The sequence below is a fragment of the Lonchura striata genome, chromosome 11 (assembly GCF_050655825.1).
Source record: "Lonchura striata isolate lonStrDom1 chromosome 11, ASM5065582v1, whole genome shotgun sequence".
Classification (NCBI taxonomy): domain Eukaryota; kingdom Metazoa; phylum Chordata; class Aves; order Passeriformes; family Estrildidae; genus Lonchura; species Lonchura striata.
The window spans coordinates 17,588,592-17,605,156 of record NC_140713.1 but is presented as its reverse complement, the minus strand read 5'-3'; the positions used below and the strand labels follow the sequence as shown (position 1 = coordinate 17,605,156).

Below are 16,565 nucleotides of genomic sequence, written 5' to 3'. Positions count from 1 at the left end.
GAGACTACACAACTCTTTAACCCTGGCAAGCCAACACTGAAATATTTGTCCAACTCTGGTGGCCCCTGCTCAGGAGTGTGCTGAAAACTGCAGTCATAGTGCTGCAGAAAGAACCTCTGGCAGGCAGACACTGAAGTTCAGTGCTGACAGGTTTGCAAGGAATAGATACATGGGCTGACTTGATTGCATCAAAGATTTGTCCCTGTAAAAATACTGAAGGGCTCATCAATCTCAAGGAAGATCTATGGCAATCAATAATTCTGGCAGTTTCAGATAACAAGCAAGGGCAGTGCTAAGGGAACAGGCAGGAAACCATTTTATCAGTTCTCAAATACCAAGTTGGAATATTTATATTGGAAATTTTAAAAAATGGAGAGCTGTCTCTAGGAAGATCTATTCTAATTCAAACACGAATAACTCAGGGCACTCTGTGACAGATTCACACAGGTCAGACTAGATGAATAAAACTGATCTCTGCCTCAGCTTACGAGACCATTACTTTCTGTGTGACTAATAAAACATTCAACATTTTAAACATCATAATTTGAAGGCAGATGTGGACTGGTGAAACAGTTTATATTTAATCTAAATAGTTACTAGAAAAACAGTTACTAAAGTCAATGTAATTGTTACAGATAAGGTGTAAAATACATTTTAAAGTGAAAACACATGGGGTCCTTGCAGGGTGAACAGGACAGAGTTGAGCAAGTGCTCTCTGAGAAAGCTGCATCTTTGGTTTGGCCCTGCTTCAGCTCAAGTAGTGTGAGCCAAACCAGCACACAACAGCAACATGCTGTTTTTGGAAGAGTCTGGCTTTGGAAACAGCTCCAGAGCTCCATGGCCCAAGCAACTGAACTGCAGAAAAGACCAAGTGAACATGTTAATGCCAGGCCACTTCTGAAGCAACCACTGTTATCTGGTAGCCAACTATAATTATAGGTTAAAGCTCTTGCCAGAACTTATAAAAGCCACAACAGCTGAGAAGAAAATAAATTGGAATTTAAAACTGTATTTAGCTGATAAAATTAACGGTGCACTTTTCAGAACATACCCATACCCAGTTGGGTCAGTCACCATTTCCCAAATAACTTTTTCTAGGAATTGCTCTTCTAGTTGTATTTTGTTCTGAGTGCAAAGCAGTATTTTAAACAGAGCTAATTCATCCAAAAAGGCACCTAAACCTGTTAGTAGCAATTTAACGAAAATATGATCAGGTTGATGTTGTATGGGAGGAGTATATGCCCACTATATATCTGTTTTAAAGAGTTTTATAGAAGTACCTTTAAAAAATATTAGAGGAATGGTTTATGCACCTGCCTTAGTATTAAACACCAGAAGATCAAACATGAGATTATTGTTCCTTATTTAACCTTTTTTTAACTAAAAACCACTCACCAAATGGCAAAATTCTGAAATTATGTATATTCTTCCCACTGCTTTTAAATGTAATATCCCAGATTTACAGGGCACCGTTCACAGCAATGCCAGACTGCCACTGTATAAAAATGGTAATTAAACAGACTATTAAAAGAGCATTTTCAAGAATGCCTTGGTTGTAAAAATTCTGCAGCAGCCATATGACATAAACCAGAAAAACATAATCCTTTCTATGATCGGAAAAAGGTGGGATTCAACAGATTTGGCAGTGTTTGCTCTTGGGAGGTACCAAACTCCAACTACAACGCAATCCTTTGATGCAAGCTGTCCTCCACTGTTTAAGCTTCTAGCCTCCTTCTAATAAGTATTTTTTTGATCTTTCCTTACACTAAACAACTTACACTAGAGCAGACTAAACGTTTGTTTAAAAGGCAAGTTTAAGGCTAGGTCACATTATATTGGTGGATATACAAACCATGTTTTTAAGAGTATGGTTTAGTGACTGAATTAAGGCAGCTGAAGTTTGTACAGCTGCAGAGAACTTGCCTGAAGCTTCCACTGCTTCCCTGAAGTCTAGCTGAAAACCACCACAAACAGGGGAAGAGACCTCAGCTCAGCTATCTCCTGCATAAGCACATAGCTTCAAGAGCTTGAGCCCGAGCACAAAGAAAGAAATGATTGATCAAGTCATCTTTGAAGCTGTACTGAGGTGAGTGGACGCCTGAGACACCGAGCACTAACTCCTAGTGCAACCTAAAAAGAAGTTCCTAACATGATCTCCTTGGAGTAACTACCCTTTAAAACTTGGAAAAAACCCTCAAGTTGATTATCATTTGAGTCTGTGTGCTTACCCCTTCTGCTAGCAAGACACATTCCAAAACCAGCCTTATGTTAAATTTAGCAGAAGCCCTGCTCCAACAACACACTTATAAATGTCAAACACATGATAAAGAGGGGACAAATCCAATTTACAACCCATTTCTGACAAGAGGTCTGGTAGGAGCTGGTGGGTTGCTAGTTCAGCACATTGAATTAATTGCAGGTACAAATTAGGTATATGATACTAGAGCTTACCCAAATCATTATTCACACATTAATTCACTATTAATTAGTGAATTAGCTATTAATTCACAAAGAAACAGAAAAGCCTCAGTGCCACAAGAGCAGCCATGCCTTCCTCCTGGCTTACCTCAGCAATAGTGGACTTGCAGACTTCTCTGGCCACGGATTCAAACTTTGGATCTGTAGTCAGGTTCAGCTTGTAGTTCCACAAGAGCTATAGAGAAAGCATTTGTAGAAAGGGAGTTTAAGAGTTTTCCATGGAGAATAACAAATATTTTGCTTCAGAAAACAATGAAACATCATTTATACCCAATCTCTATCATCATCCTTCTACAGTGAAATGATCAATAATAAGTCTCCTTGACAACACCTTTGTCCTTTCATTTCTCCAATAATTTTCTCATGCTGAACAAATTCAGGCTGTCAAATCTCTGCAAGCTCATGAGCTGATTCATTAAAAGCAAAAATAACAAATGAAGAGTATTTCATAAGTGAGAGGATAAAACAATGAAAGCTTTAACTTCCTACCTGCTGCATACTTAGCAACACCTTTAGCCCACCACATCTTTGTGTGCCATGGTGTGTCTGCCTGATGCAAGTGAACTGAACAAATGAAATCCTCAATACGAGCAGATAGCATGCTGAAAACCTTATCAAAACCTAGCAAAAAAGGCAGAGACAAAGCAGCTTGATCCTTCTGTGAGGGCTGAGACCAGACAACTTTTTGGATGCAGATATATTTCACATCTACAGGAGGCTGACTCTTGCTAAGGAAAACAATACATGAGAACTTAGACTGCAAAAATGCCTCTGAAACAACGACTCCTCTTCCAGGAGCCAGCAATGAGCTCATGAAGGAGCCTCAATGCACAGGATCGTTGTGGAAGAATCAGTCTTGGGCAAGTCACACCCTGTAGATACGTACACACATCCCAGATGTCCTCTTGAGGTACCATAAAGTAAAAATACAGGGTAGGGTCAGGAAACCTCAACAAACTAATAACTGAAGTGCTGCCTGATTGCTCTATTAGCTCATCTGTTTTTCCAGGAACTTAAGTTGCAATTTAACGTTTTTCATCAACTTAAAATATTAAGAAGTTGTAAAAATTTATTTTAAAGACTGTCTTCATGACTAATCACTATCAAAAAGACAAAATTTGGTCAAACTTTTACTTTGACATTTCAATTGTACACAAAACACTGGGAAAACAATCACATACTCTACACAAGTTTCACACTCTCTCCAGGAGGGTGGAAGCACAGAGAGAGAACCAAAATCAGAATAAGCATAACTGCACCACCTTCCATAGCTCTTATGTTTTGGAGCTGTGAAAAGTTAAAAAAGAAGGTGATGGTAAACTATGGTGTTACAGACGGAGTAAATTGTAAACATGAGTTTTAGTAGGTGAAAGTGAATAAATGGGGAACCTGTCCTTGCAAACAGTGCTGCAGGTCTCTCCCAGACAGAACTGGAAGTACAAGAATGAGGACACAAGATGAGAACACATCTCTGCATTTGTAAACTCACACTTTGGAGAGTGTCAAAATAAGATGCTCTCCAAATGAACCTTCCCACAAACAGAAGGTTAAACTTGCAGCTTAAAACTCCTGATTTTAGCACTAGGCAGTATTTTTCAGCAATTGTATTGAAGAGAGAGGCAAAGAAAACATTTGAACAAGAGAAAATCTCTCTGTGGTCTAGTTTTTTATCACCTCCCTTCAATTTCTGCCTGGGAAAATGAGACTTAGCCCACAGTTCTTATTTGTGAATGGCTTCCATAATCCACATCCACCCAACATTTGAAGAAGAGATGCCATGACTTAATCCAGCAGAAGAAAGATCCAACTCTGACTTCTAAAATTCTCAATTTCTTCATCATTCAGGTAATTTTTGCTGGCACATTTAAATGTCAGGAAGATACATTTTAATTACTGGAGTTTTCTCTTTTTCAAAAAGACTTAAACAGAAACATGTTGTGCCCTTCATCTGATCCAACCCAGTACAACAGAGAATTACAGCTGCCAACCAAGTCAGGCAGTGCTAAAGGTTAATTTATAAACACAGTTGGAAATTACTGGTTGTACAGCATGACCAGGCTTCATCTCTGGAATATATCTTCCAATAATAAAACAAAATACAGCTTCTCAAGCATCCAAAATCAAGACTGTCACTGAGGCATGCACTTGTCTGTCTGTGTTCAGGGCTAACCAAGCAATTAAGGATCTTGATATGGTGTACGCTGACAGAATAGAAATGAGAAAAACCAAAAGAAACCTAATACCAACCTCAGCAATGAATTTTATCTTTTTTTTTTTGAGAGTCTTGGGATTTGAAGAGTCAGCTTGACAGCCCAAAAACTGGCTAATAGTTTGCTCACTGTTAAACACAGTGCTGAGAGGAAATCTGTTCTAAAGCCAGCCAAGTGTCTCAAACTGCCTCTAAATATCACACCCCCACAGCATTTTCCAAACGAGTCTAAGAATTTAGCAGCTGTGAAAGTAATACAGAAGGTGTCAACAGCTGAAATTAAGAGTTTAAATTCAGCACTGCTCACATCTTTCCCAGAAGGAACACATCACATTGCTCCCACTAACTCATGAGAACCACCCCCCAATTATAAAACAGGAAAGACGTCTGCTATCCTCTCCTGATACAGAAGTACAGTTTATAAAGTTCTTAAAAATGTTCCACTCTGAAGTCTCCATTAAGACCAATGTGGTTATACTGGGTTAAAGAAGTCACCTTGTAGTCTTCCTCCAAAGGCCAGTACAGAAACCCAAATGTGTCTTGATTAATAGCCTTTGCAAGTACCAAACTATGCAAAATACCTCAGGTTCACAAGGGATAGGAGGTGCAAATGCCATAGTTAGAGAGTGAATAAACATAGCAATACTTACATGATTGCAGTCTGAAGAGATTTCATTATCTGGCTGAAAGGAGAAAGAAAAGGAGTGTCAATTTACTACCAATGTCATGCATTTAACAGAGAAGAGTCTAAACTTTTGAAACTAAAATACTGTCAACTCTTTTCCACTGTAATAAACAAATTGACACAACTGACAGGAAATTTTAGAATCTGAATCACAAGAGTGATGATACCTAATTACCAAAAAATGAACAGGTACCTTAGACACTATGGTGTATTAACAGAACAAAAGCACAAGAGTAGCAGCACTTATGTAGACACTGCAAAAACATAATGAATGCACTGGCATCTGCCACAATTGTCCAAACTAAGAAGGCAAAAAAGCACCTGTGGGAAAACAAAGAAGTAGGAGCAGATTTAGAAGAAAAATTAGTTTGATGCATACAACTGAAGGAGAATGGTAGGACTCACTTCCTCCCCCAGACTGAAATGTTCATATTCCCCATTTGAGAAGTAACATATTTTCTTTCAGTCGTACATAAAAGGGTTGGTTCAAAGCAGCCTCAAGATTTATACTTTCAACTGTGAAAAACTGATGACATCCAATAGTCATACATCATTTCAAAATATTCACTATATCCTCCTGGGGAGTTCCTTTGGAAAGAACTCTTGAGTGCAAGCCATCCCATTCTCCTTTCAGCCTGAATAGCTCTCACAATGAAGTGTTCCTTGAAAAAAGTTAATCATACGAACTCCTATCTCCTCTCCACAGCAGAAGAGCACAAAGGCAGGACAAAATCACCTGGCTGTCACACCCACAGGAAAGTCAACCCTGACTCATAGTTTTTGCTTCAAATGATACTTAAGATGCCAGACACGCTTTAAGAGCCACAAGACACAAAACCACTCTAAGCTTAAACACATCACTGACACTAAGATGTTAGACCTCAGGGATCTGACATAAGAGAACCAGCATTTCAGCAGTTTTGGAAGCAAATAGAGCTTTTCAGTGCAACATTTGCTGCTGCACGATCTGCTACACCAACACTTGTACCATTGGTGTTTTGGGAAACATGAACACAGGTTTATGAGGAAAAAAGCAAGCCTGAAAAACATTTCCAAGCTCTTAATTACAGCCATTATTAACTAAAGCACTTTTATTTTTTATAGCAGTAAGTGGCAGAAATCACCTCTCCACTTTGAACAGAAAAAAATGGTACCTGAAGGATTACAGTAATTAATTGCAGTTTGGTCAGACTGACATGATCTAAAACTGTATCTCCCAAAGTAATTATAATTTTGAAAATTTGGATATCGATTTTTTTTAAAGACTAGCAGATGTCTGCTAGTTATTCTCGGACTGCAGAACTGATTCTTTCAACTGAAAACTAAGACACCATCCAAATTGCTTTATTTTGCAGCAGCCTCTAAGACCAACAGTACTGTGACTTGCAAAGTGTACTTTTCCTTAATTTTCTGCACTCATCCCACATCCTTCAGCAACAGATGAAAGTTTTAGACTACTTTCAAAAGCTAGGAAGCAGAGTGCCCCCCACTGAAATTGCTGTCTCAGTCTTTTAGTCAAGGATAGTTTCTTTATAAAAATATATAGTCTAGCACTGGAATTCTGCTATAGAGGACAGGACTCCCTAACACATTTGCAGGCAGGAGAATTTGTAAAGGTCAGAGAGCACTCCCACAAAACTCTTCAGGGTCACTTCAATTATTTTTGCACTCTCCAACCTAGTAACCTTTGCTTCAGATCCACCAAAGCTCAGGGTTTTTTCCTGGAAAGATGAGCCCAAAAAGATAATATACCAGTTCTCAGTGACTTGAGAAGCTTAAACAAGCTTTTCTTGAAATACACAACAATAAAATGTTACACATTGAAATATCAGACTTCCCTGGGCTCTGTAGCAAAACTCAGCTCTGTGAAACAAAATCTAGCCTTATTCTTCTGAGAAGAGTAATAGAACTTAACTGGGACCTTAACTAAGTTTTAGTACCACATTCATTCACAGCTCAGTACTTAAATATGCAAAGTGTATTATCTAGCCAATAATCCTTTCAATGTGGAACAAGATAACCCCCTGCTAGGTATGAGCTGTGATCCTTCTTACTTCTTACCACTGGAAGTGTTGGAGAGGTGGGTCCATGCAATGCTGTATTCTTGCTATTTCAGTTAAGCAACACGAGAAAAACAATCCTTTCGGATTCTGTGTGATAAACTGAAGGGCTGAGTTTGAAGAAGGGGAAGAAGAATATTCCCAGTGCAACACATACACATTCTACCTGTGGCCCTCTGTCCACTACATCCACCCAAGAAACCTTCCAAACACGCAGTTTCAGAATTATATGCAGTAAGAGTAATGAAAGAAAGTAAGTTTCAAATTACCACTAAGGGAAGTTGAAGAGCAAGAAAAGCTGCATTGTGTCAGTCCCACATGGTGAGCTTGTCAAACACGGATGCTCATGAGACCCCTCAGGGCAAGGGGGAGGAAGACAGCAGCCTAGATCAGCACCACATGCTAGTCAAGGCTTTTAGGAGAGAAAGCTAATGGCAAGGACATTCCACTGATTAGCAAGAGAGAAGGACTCCTTGTACATCTCCAAACTGAAGGATTAAAAACAGCCTTTACAGAAAATGTGAGTGCCTCTGGGCTCACAGAAGCTTTTGCTGTTTAGCAGCTTCAGTGGGAATATATTGCCTCCCTTTACAGTTCTCTAAGAAGTTCTCCAAACTCCTTCACACACTAACACTCACATTCCAGAGACAGAACACCACTTCCTACCTCCCTGGGAAAGTACAGTTTAGGATAAGTACCACATATAAGAAATCCTGAACAGAAAAAGCATTTTCTTCCATACAACCACAAACAACAGCCACAAGTCACATTGCATTAGTGTTATGAACTCTACAGAAAAATTCAAAGGTTTTTGTGAAGTCATGTCACCACCAAACTGAAGTCATCAACACCGTTGTGTTTAAAAGTGGCTTTTCCCATCCACCAGATCTTGACTCACTGAAGAAAACCATTACAGTCATCTATTTCTCTCGAAATCTCTCTGCTTTGGAAGCAGTACAAAAATAGGTCAAAACTATACAGCAAAGTGAGCAGCCCACCACCACTACCCAGGCCCAAAGGGCCACCAGGTGTTGGTGCTTTAGCAGCAGAAATGGACCATCATGATGCTGGGAGCCAAAGGAACAGGAAATGGTGACTGAAGCAGCATCATGCATCACCATCCAGTGCACAGCAGCATGCTGCCAGCATGCAGTTACAGCCACTCCCTCAGTGACAGCCAGAGCCCTTTCCAGCTGAGTATACAAAACACACTTGATTTGGTCTTATTGTATCACATCCTAAGGAAAAACAATTTACACCATGGGATTTTGAGAAGCAAACTAAGTATCCTGATCGACTGATGTGGATGAGAATGGTGAGGCTGGTTGCTCAAAGAAGCTGAGGATGGCCTGTCCTTGGAAGTGCTCAAGCCTAGGCTGGATGATGCTTGGAGCAACCTGGTCTAGTAGGTGTCCCTTCCCATGACAGGAGGTTGGAATGAGATGACCTTTAAGGTCCCTTCCAACCCAAACTGTTCTACAGTTGTGTGAATGTCAAGATCTTGGGAAAATTCTGCAGTAATTATTTTAGATCTCCAGCATTAAGATTCCTGTTCTTCCTTGCAAAAGTCATGCAAATGAAAGAGTCTGAAGTCAACTGCCCAATTCCCAGAATTTAATCCCTCTTGAGAGCAGCAGATGGAATAACAGCACATATTTCCACTATTCTTATGAGGATGATGGCAGACATTTCCAACATTCTTTTAAGGCAAGAGTAACAGTGAACTTGTTGAAAAGCAAGAGCCAGACACATCTCAAATACTAACTATGGATAATCTTCTGACATTGAAGATAACAGACTTTGGACCTGCTCAGGCAAAAGCCATCAAGAACCAACATGGATCAAAACAGCAAAATAAAAAAGCAATTGGCTTACAGATGGGAAGAACCCAGTAGATGGTCTCTTCCTAAATTCAGGTAGATTACAAAAACCTCACACAAGTCAATTAGGAAAAGATGTTAATGAAAGCAGCTACATTCCTATGAAAAAGAGGGTAGACAGAAGTCCACCCAGACTACTGGTGGTCCCCAGCTTACTGCACTGTCACACAGTCAATTATACTACAGAGGATGGTGCACACAGACACACAGTACAGGCAGCTCATGTTTTCTTTTTTTCACTTTGATCTAAACAAACACATTTATCACCAGGATCTGTAGAGAAATGGTAGAGTAGGCCTGCTGACTGAGAAGCATCTAAGGAGGAGGCCAGAGAGCTGATAAAGGGACAAATGGCTTCTTAGCTGTGTCCTTCCCACAGGTAACAGCCATCTCTTCACACCAAACACAGCCAGCCAGGACAGCAAACTCACAATAAAGTGATTCAGCCTTCAGGTATCAAGCTTGGTAGACCTGCTGGACACCTGGAAACAGCACAGGCCAGATGCAAAGTAGGGATCAAGGAGACATCTGGTTGAGCCACCTTCCTGCAAACCTGATCCCTCTTTCCAATGCAACCACTAGAAAATATTCTGCAGAAGAACTTCTGGAAATATGAGGAGATAGAGTAGTCTAGGCAAGAATCAACACAGCTTTTGTAAAAGAAAAACCATACATCACACAACCACCCATGCTTCAAACCTACTGAAACATCCTGGAGTTCTGAGCCAAGAAGCATATGGCTACAGTATACCACTTTCACACATCCTGCAATACTGAAAAAGTCATGTGTGATAGGAAAGTTAAAACCAGTGATAATTTAGGTTCAAAACAGATGAGAAGATCTTGTAACTTAATTACACATTTAATGAGCAATGAAAGTAAAACTTGTTAAGTCAAGCTTGAAATACTTTCTAATGCCAGTGAACTCTTAGCACTAAAAGCAAACCCCGTGTTGTCATGTCAGCTAAAACACTTTATATTTACCATCCATGCTTTGAAGAGAGCCACTTTAAAGCATGGTAACTGTGGATATATCATGCACCAAAGTTGTAAGCTCCTAGCTTCCATATACTTTGTTTATTTAATATAAATAATTTTTCCCAGTTACAAACAGAGCTGAAGTCTGCAATGCAGTAAATCATTTACCCAGATAATTATGCCCACATCGGTTAGGTGTTCCTCGTTTATGCAAATGTATTAGTCCAAGTTATACACAAACACCAAGCCACATCCAAAACATACGTAGAACTTTGTGCATAAAAATCAAACTATCAGGACCAGCAGCAATTGATTTAGTCATCTGTGTTTGTGCACACAGGCAGCACAAGTAGCAAATCACTCCAGACATCAAAATCTGCTACTTTTTAAAACTGTTTTAACTGAATTCTACGTTCCACAAACTTTTCCACCTTTACTGACATTTTATATCCTCCAGGGGTATGACACTATTAAGGCAAGTACGCTTTTTAAGAAAAGATAGCACAAAGCAACATCAAAGAACTCCAGCACAACATGTGTGTCCCTCTGGCTCAGCAGCCATGTAAAAAGGAGACAAGGACGAAGCAGGCCTTGTCCCCTGATACTTTGAGGATCCACTGTTCAGTATCTGCTTCAAACACCAAGAAAGCTCAGCAAGTCCTACTCTTTCTGTTTGATAGGAAGTCAAAAGTGGTTTAGCTTGTTTCACATTTGATATTAAGGTAGCTTTGATAGGAAGTAAAAAGTGGTTTAGCTTGTTTCACATTTGGTATTAAGGTCGCCAGCAGGTTGTGTACCTTTCCCGCACAGCAGAGACCCCTCCATGGCCAAATACCAAAGGCAGGAAAAGCACAGAAAATGTTCAAGCTTTAATTCTGGTGCATCAGAAGTGACCACACACCAAGGTGCAATTTTAAGGAAACACGGATTGCGTTTGCCTGACTGGGTAAGTATTTTTGCTGGTTCTTACCAGCAAATCACTTTCTCTGAGCTGGCTGTTCCCACACGTGCAAAGCTGCAGGGTGGGTGCTCAGAGGCTGCACAGCTGCTCTGTGCTGGAATGCCACAGCCTTCACACACGAGCTATTCTTGTCCCTGCTGCTTCTGCTTCCCTGCATAGGGGACTCCAAAGCCCCCTCGGTCTTTCTCCTTTCAACACAGATCCACACATCAGAGCATATTCCAACAGTCAGCATCATTAAAGTAAATTTACCCCAGATGTTGGTTGTTCTCTTAGTCCCCTCTCTTCCTCCTCTCAAAGGCTTTCCAGGCAGTCCCAACGAGTTGTGGAACAAGACAGACCTTGAAATTATGGGTTTGCCACCTAAGTTTGGCAGCACTGCTACCAGATATAACGTTTCCCACAACACTCCTCCACAACAGAGTTCTGCTGCTAAGCATAGCACTGACACTGAGCTGCAGATCCTGCCAAGAGGTTTCAGGATTTACTCCTGGAAAGCTCTCTCACAACGCCAGCAAAAAGCTTCAGAGACCAAAAGGCATGCAAGGATGCTGGTAGAGTCACAAGGGAGGATAAAAGGAGAAGGGAAGGAGAGCTGTTATCCCACCAACCGAGGTGACAGGGAGATTGCCATCTTCCTCACCCCTGTAGTTGACTCGAGCTCATTGCACTATCCAAAACTCAGCAAATCAACAGAAAACTGCTTGTCATTTTATAGTTTTCAGGTTAGTACAAATTGGATTATGGAAGAGTCCTCCCAGCACCACTGAGTTTACTGGGAACAGAGTGGCATCTCCACCTGCAGCATCAAGAAGTCCACAGGCTATGCTGAAACAACTTTACTTTCAAACTACCTTTTTGGATGGCATTCTGCCTTAACCACAACCAGAAACATCCCAGATAAACTTTAGAGTATTTCAGTAAAGAGGCAAAATCAATAGCATGAGTATTGGCAGTACTGCACAGCATCCACTGGTGATGCAGAGGACAAATGAGCCAAGAAAGAAATGGAGGTCTCATAAATAATTCAAGTGCAACAGCTAATGAAGAGCTTTTATCGAATACGTTCATAATCTTTATAAGTAAAATTCTGTTCTTATTGAGATTTATTCTCAATACAAAGACTCCACATCTCCACATCTTTTGACAGTATATACCCTATAGTACCCCAAGTTGAGCTTAACTTTATAGTAAGCTTCCAAAAAGCCAATAAGAGTTCACAAGCACTATTCAGTTTAAGACAAAATAGAAGGCTATTGTACATGGAGTGGTAAAGCCCCATCTCCTAAGATGAAAACAGTGTTCTAATCATGCTTTGTTCTTCAGAGGATCATGTTTTGGCTGCACATGGCCTGGAACCAGAGAAATCCTTTGTAAATTAGCTTTGTACAGGAGCTAAGAAAACAGTGCACACCAAAAGCTCCATGTACCAAAGCAGAGAAGTGCAGGTTTCAGAGCAAACACTGCTTACTCATCTCCTCACTCCCACAACCCAGTGAAGGGAGTGGTGTGCTGCAGAGCAAAGCCAAGAAGCACTGACATCCCCCCTTGCTGCAGCTCCATTACACCATCATTGGTGGAGAGCACCTCTAACCAGCACCAGGCTTCCTGCCAAGGGCCATTGCTCCATTCAGCAGAGTGAACAATGCTCTAAACACTCCACCAGCCAATATTCATATTTGTCTTTGTTTTTCAACATGCAGGCTCATGACTTCAATTTTCCACACTGAAAGCCATACAGTGCTCCCAAGGATTCCTCCCCAGGAGCATTTTCCTCCCCCTCTTCCAGCAAGGCACATGTGTCACATCAATCAGGCGCCCATCCTCACCAAGGCGCAATAAGCATCTCCTGCCCGTGCTCAGGAGCATGAGCAGCACTGCTTTAATCCTAACGATTTACATTCATGCATTCCACCCCCAAACTAAAATAAGACAAGCATCCAAACAGGTGGGAAGCAGACTTTGCTATTTTTAACTCCTGCCAGCTATTCTGTTTAGAGGCAATAAAAATCAAATACCTCAGAGAAGCCACTTCAGCCTTAACCACAAACCACAAGAAGAACAATTTTATTTTGTAGTCTTCCCTTCTTCCTTCAGGACAATGGGGAGAGGAACAATTACATTTAACATTGCTACTTTCCAAAACACAATGGATACTACATTACACATGGATGAACAGGCCTGTAGAGGTTCTTACACAACACCCAGCACTAGTCCTTGGCTGTCACAAGAACAGGATTATTTTCATCTTCTGCATGGTGTATGTTGCCCGTATTCAACATCAGTTTTGTTAACTGGAAATGCCAACAAGAGGGATAGTATTTACAAGGGACCCGACATACCAGCTTTCCAGTGCAATTACACTGCAAGAATTTCCTGAAAGTACAAAGGTCTCCTGGACCCTGTCTGTGAGGCAAGATGAAATGTAATGGGGAAGTCTCCCTCAAAAGCAGTGGCACCCTAAGTACAGACAGTGCAGACACTCCTAACAGCTGGATTTGAAATAATACACTGGAATTTTCTTCAGAGGACTTGCAGGGGCCCAGTACATCACTCACTTCTTCACTGCAGAGAGAAGTAGGTGAAGAACAAGAGTCCCGAGTAAGGAAACTCCCTGCTGTTAAAATAAACTGTTTCAGTTCTTCTCTCACTTAAGCGCTAACTACAATCACTGACTTTATCATACCCTGTATGTGTCAATTTGATCACAGTACTATTCAAACACGAAAAAAAATCTGACAAATGTTCAATGACCAGGGCCAGCCACCACCCTTCCTTAGCTGAGCCCATCCTTTCTTTATTAGAACACTCACAAGCTCACTGGAAAAGCCGTAGGTATTGCACAGCTGCCGAGAGAATCCAAGGGCAACTTGAGGCTCCCCAAGGCTACGGTGACAGCAATGAAAACCCCGATGGGACACGTCCCAATGTAAGTTCATTATGACAAACATGACATTGGACCTGAGATGAGCCATGTCAAGTCAAAAGCCACACAAGCTCTTCACTTGACGCCACTAATAATGGCCAGAAGCCAGGATTTTAAAATACTTTAAGAGACCACCTCATGCCAGGGAAAAGCCTGACTTGCTACGTTATTAATTCTCCAATTCTTCCAAAGCAACTTCTCCATTGAAAATTTTCTGGTTATTCAAAAGAAGGCAGTCCATTAAACTAGAGAGGGCAACATAAATTCACTTAAGGAACAGCATTGCACTTGTACACAGTGGGAATAAGCAAATAAGCACAACGGGCTAACACATATTAAGGTCCACAGCACAGCCCACAACAGCAGCTTGCAAGCAACATCACTCTGAAACAGAGAATCAGGACATTGCCTTGGCAGTCCACAGGATTTCTCCAACCCTGGGTAAGTTTCCCCCATGAGATCAGTTTTGCTGGATTCTTTCTCACCATCACCTGCTGAACTCAGCAGGAAAGATCTGAAGGCTATTTTTAGGGAGTCCTAGAAAGAGCACAATGCCCCACTTCCACTTCAAGTTCCTCCTATACAAGAAGGGCTGCCCATGAGATGCACATCCAAAATAAGCCCTGCTTCCTTATGCTACCCTGCACTTCAGAAGGCAGTACTGACTGAGCTGCGTTTCCCACATGGTAGCTGAAAACAATCTACCATCCTTTATAAATAAAATTAGAAGGCACTCAACAGAAAGTTCTGAAAATCTCTTTAAGGCAGGCAGAGTGTCCACCCTGTTGTACTCACAATTTAACAGCTCTAGTTACCATTTCTGCCATTATTCTCAGTAAAATGAATTTTAGATACATGTATTCTGGATCAGGCAAAAAAACATTGGTGAGGACAAGACAATTGAAGCCTTAGTCATCAGGAGGTAACTACCACCTGCCTCTGACCAAGAAACAGAAGTAATTCAAGGAAGCACAAGCAACCCAAATTTGAGTCCATTCTCCCTGCACTGGAGAACTGAAACAACCACCAAGTCCATCTGAAGGATGGTACAATCAATCCACTAGACTGGGCAAGGTGTACCAAACTGAAAATTCATGAGGATACTGGAGGAGTGTCCTGTGACAAGGGACTCACAGAGGGTGCTTCTGCTCTTGAAGCCATGAATACACCACTTGGGAACCTGCTAACACACTTCCAGGGCAACCCTTCTGCTCCATGAGCTCATTCCCAGCTTCTGACAAATGAGCCCTTTCCACAGACAAAAAAGATTCTCAATTACAACTGCATTCACAACAATGCCTTGAAGATGAGGCTCTGAACAGCCTGAATTTGAGGAATTGAGAAAAAAAGAGTAACTTTTTCTAATAATTAAGAATTTTTTTAAAAAATTCTTTGTTCTCAAGTCTCAAAGGTCACAATGACCAGGAAAGCTAGAATGATGTATTAAGCATTTTTCCATGTAAAACAACTGTTCTGATCCAGTATTTGAGTACTGTTAGTTCTACTTCAAAAATACTCATCTTCAGCATTTTAATTAAGTTTCCCATTTCTATCCAAAAGCAGCTTAACACATGGAGAAGTAATTCAGTAGATAATGGCTTGCCATTTTAAAACATTATTAAAAAAAGATAGAAACATTAACATGCAAGCATTTAAATAATTACAGATCATATCAATTTAGTCAGGAAACATACCAAGCTTAGCAATAAAACCTAAGATAAGCTGCAAAATAGTATCACCAAACTAGAAAGCTCTAGAAAGATTACTAGAGTGTTCAAGTAAAACTGAAATTATTCAAATCTAAGCTTCTTGCTTATTTAAATCAATCTGCCTGGGAGCCACACAAACTGTTGTGGTAAATTGATTTCCCTAGTGTCTGGTTCTCCTTTTGCAAAAGCCATGACAAGAAAAAGACCAGAAAGACAAGATGAAACCAGCTGATTCACAACATCATTAGGCATTCTGCATTCAGACAGATTATACATCACAACATTAGACCAAGTTATAAATGCCTTGGCGAGTGAAGGCGGCCAGGCTCAGTGACTCACAGCAGGGCTGCCAGGTGCAGTGCTCAGTCACAGACTTCAGCACCAGCACCAAACCAGAAATGCCATTTTTCTTCTTGGAGACTCCAGCAGTGCCACATGGCTAATGCACTTTATTTTACTTTACTACCCCATTTCTGCTATACTTCAGCAACACACACCTAGATTTTATCTAAAACAATTTTCAGCAAACCTGCTGTGCTAATGCCTTTGCTGATGTGAAAAATATAGTAGTGCTTCATTCCTTTTTGGCCAAAAGGTAGAACATGCCACTCAAAAGGAGTCTTATTGAAACTTAAGTAAATGCCTACAGCATTTACCTAAAGAACTGTGCTCATATAAA

The 16,565-nt window shown here is 40.7% G+C and overlaps 1 protein-coding gene across 1 annotated transcript in view; it reads right to left on the bottom strand.

Annotated features, from left to right (window-relative positions):
• GLG1 (golgi glycoprotein 1) overlaps positions 1-16,565 on the bottom strand; it is an 82,693-nt gene that overhangs the window by 39,157 nt on the left and 26,971 nt on the right. The window contains exons 2-3 of the mRNA XM_021541087.3: positions 5,338-5,370; positions 2,567-2,653 (exon numbers count right to left, since the gene is read on the bottom strand). Coding sequence (XP_021396762.2) covers positions 2,567-2,653; positions 5,338-5,370 — 120 coding nt within the window. The remainder of the gene's footprint in view (positions 1-2,566; positions 2,654-5,337; positions 5,371-16,565) is intronic.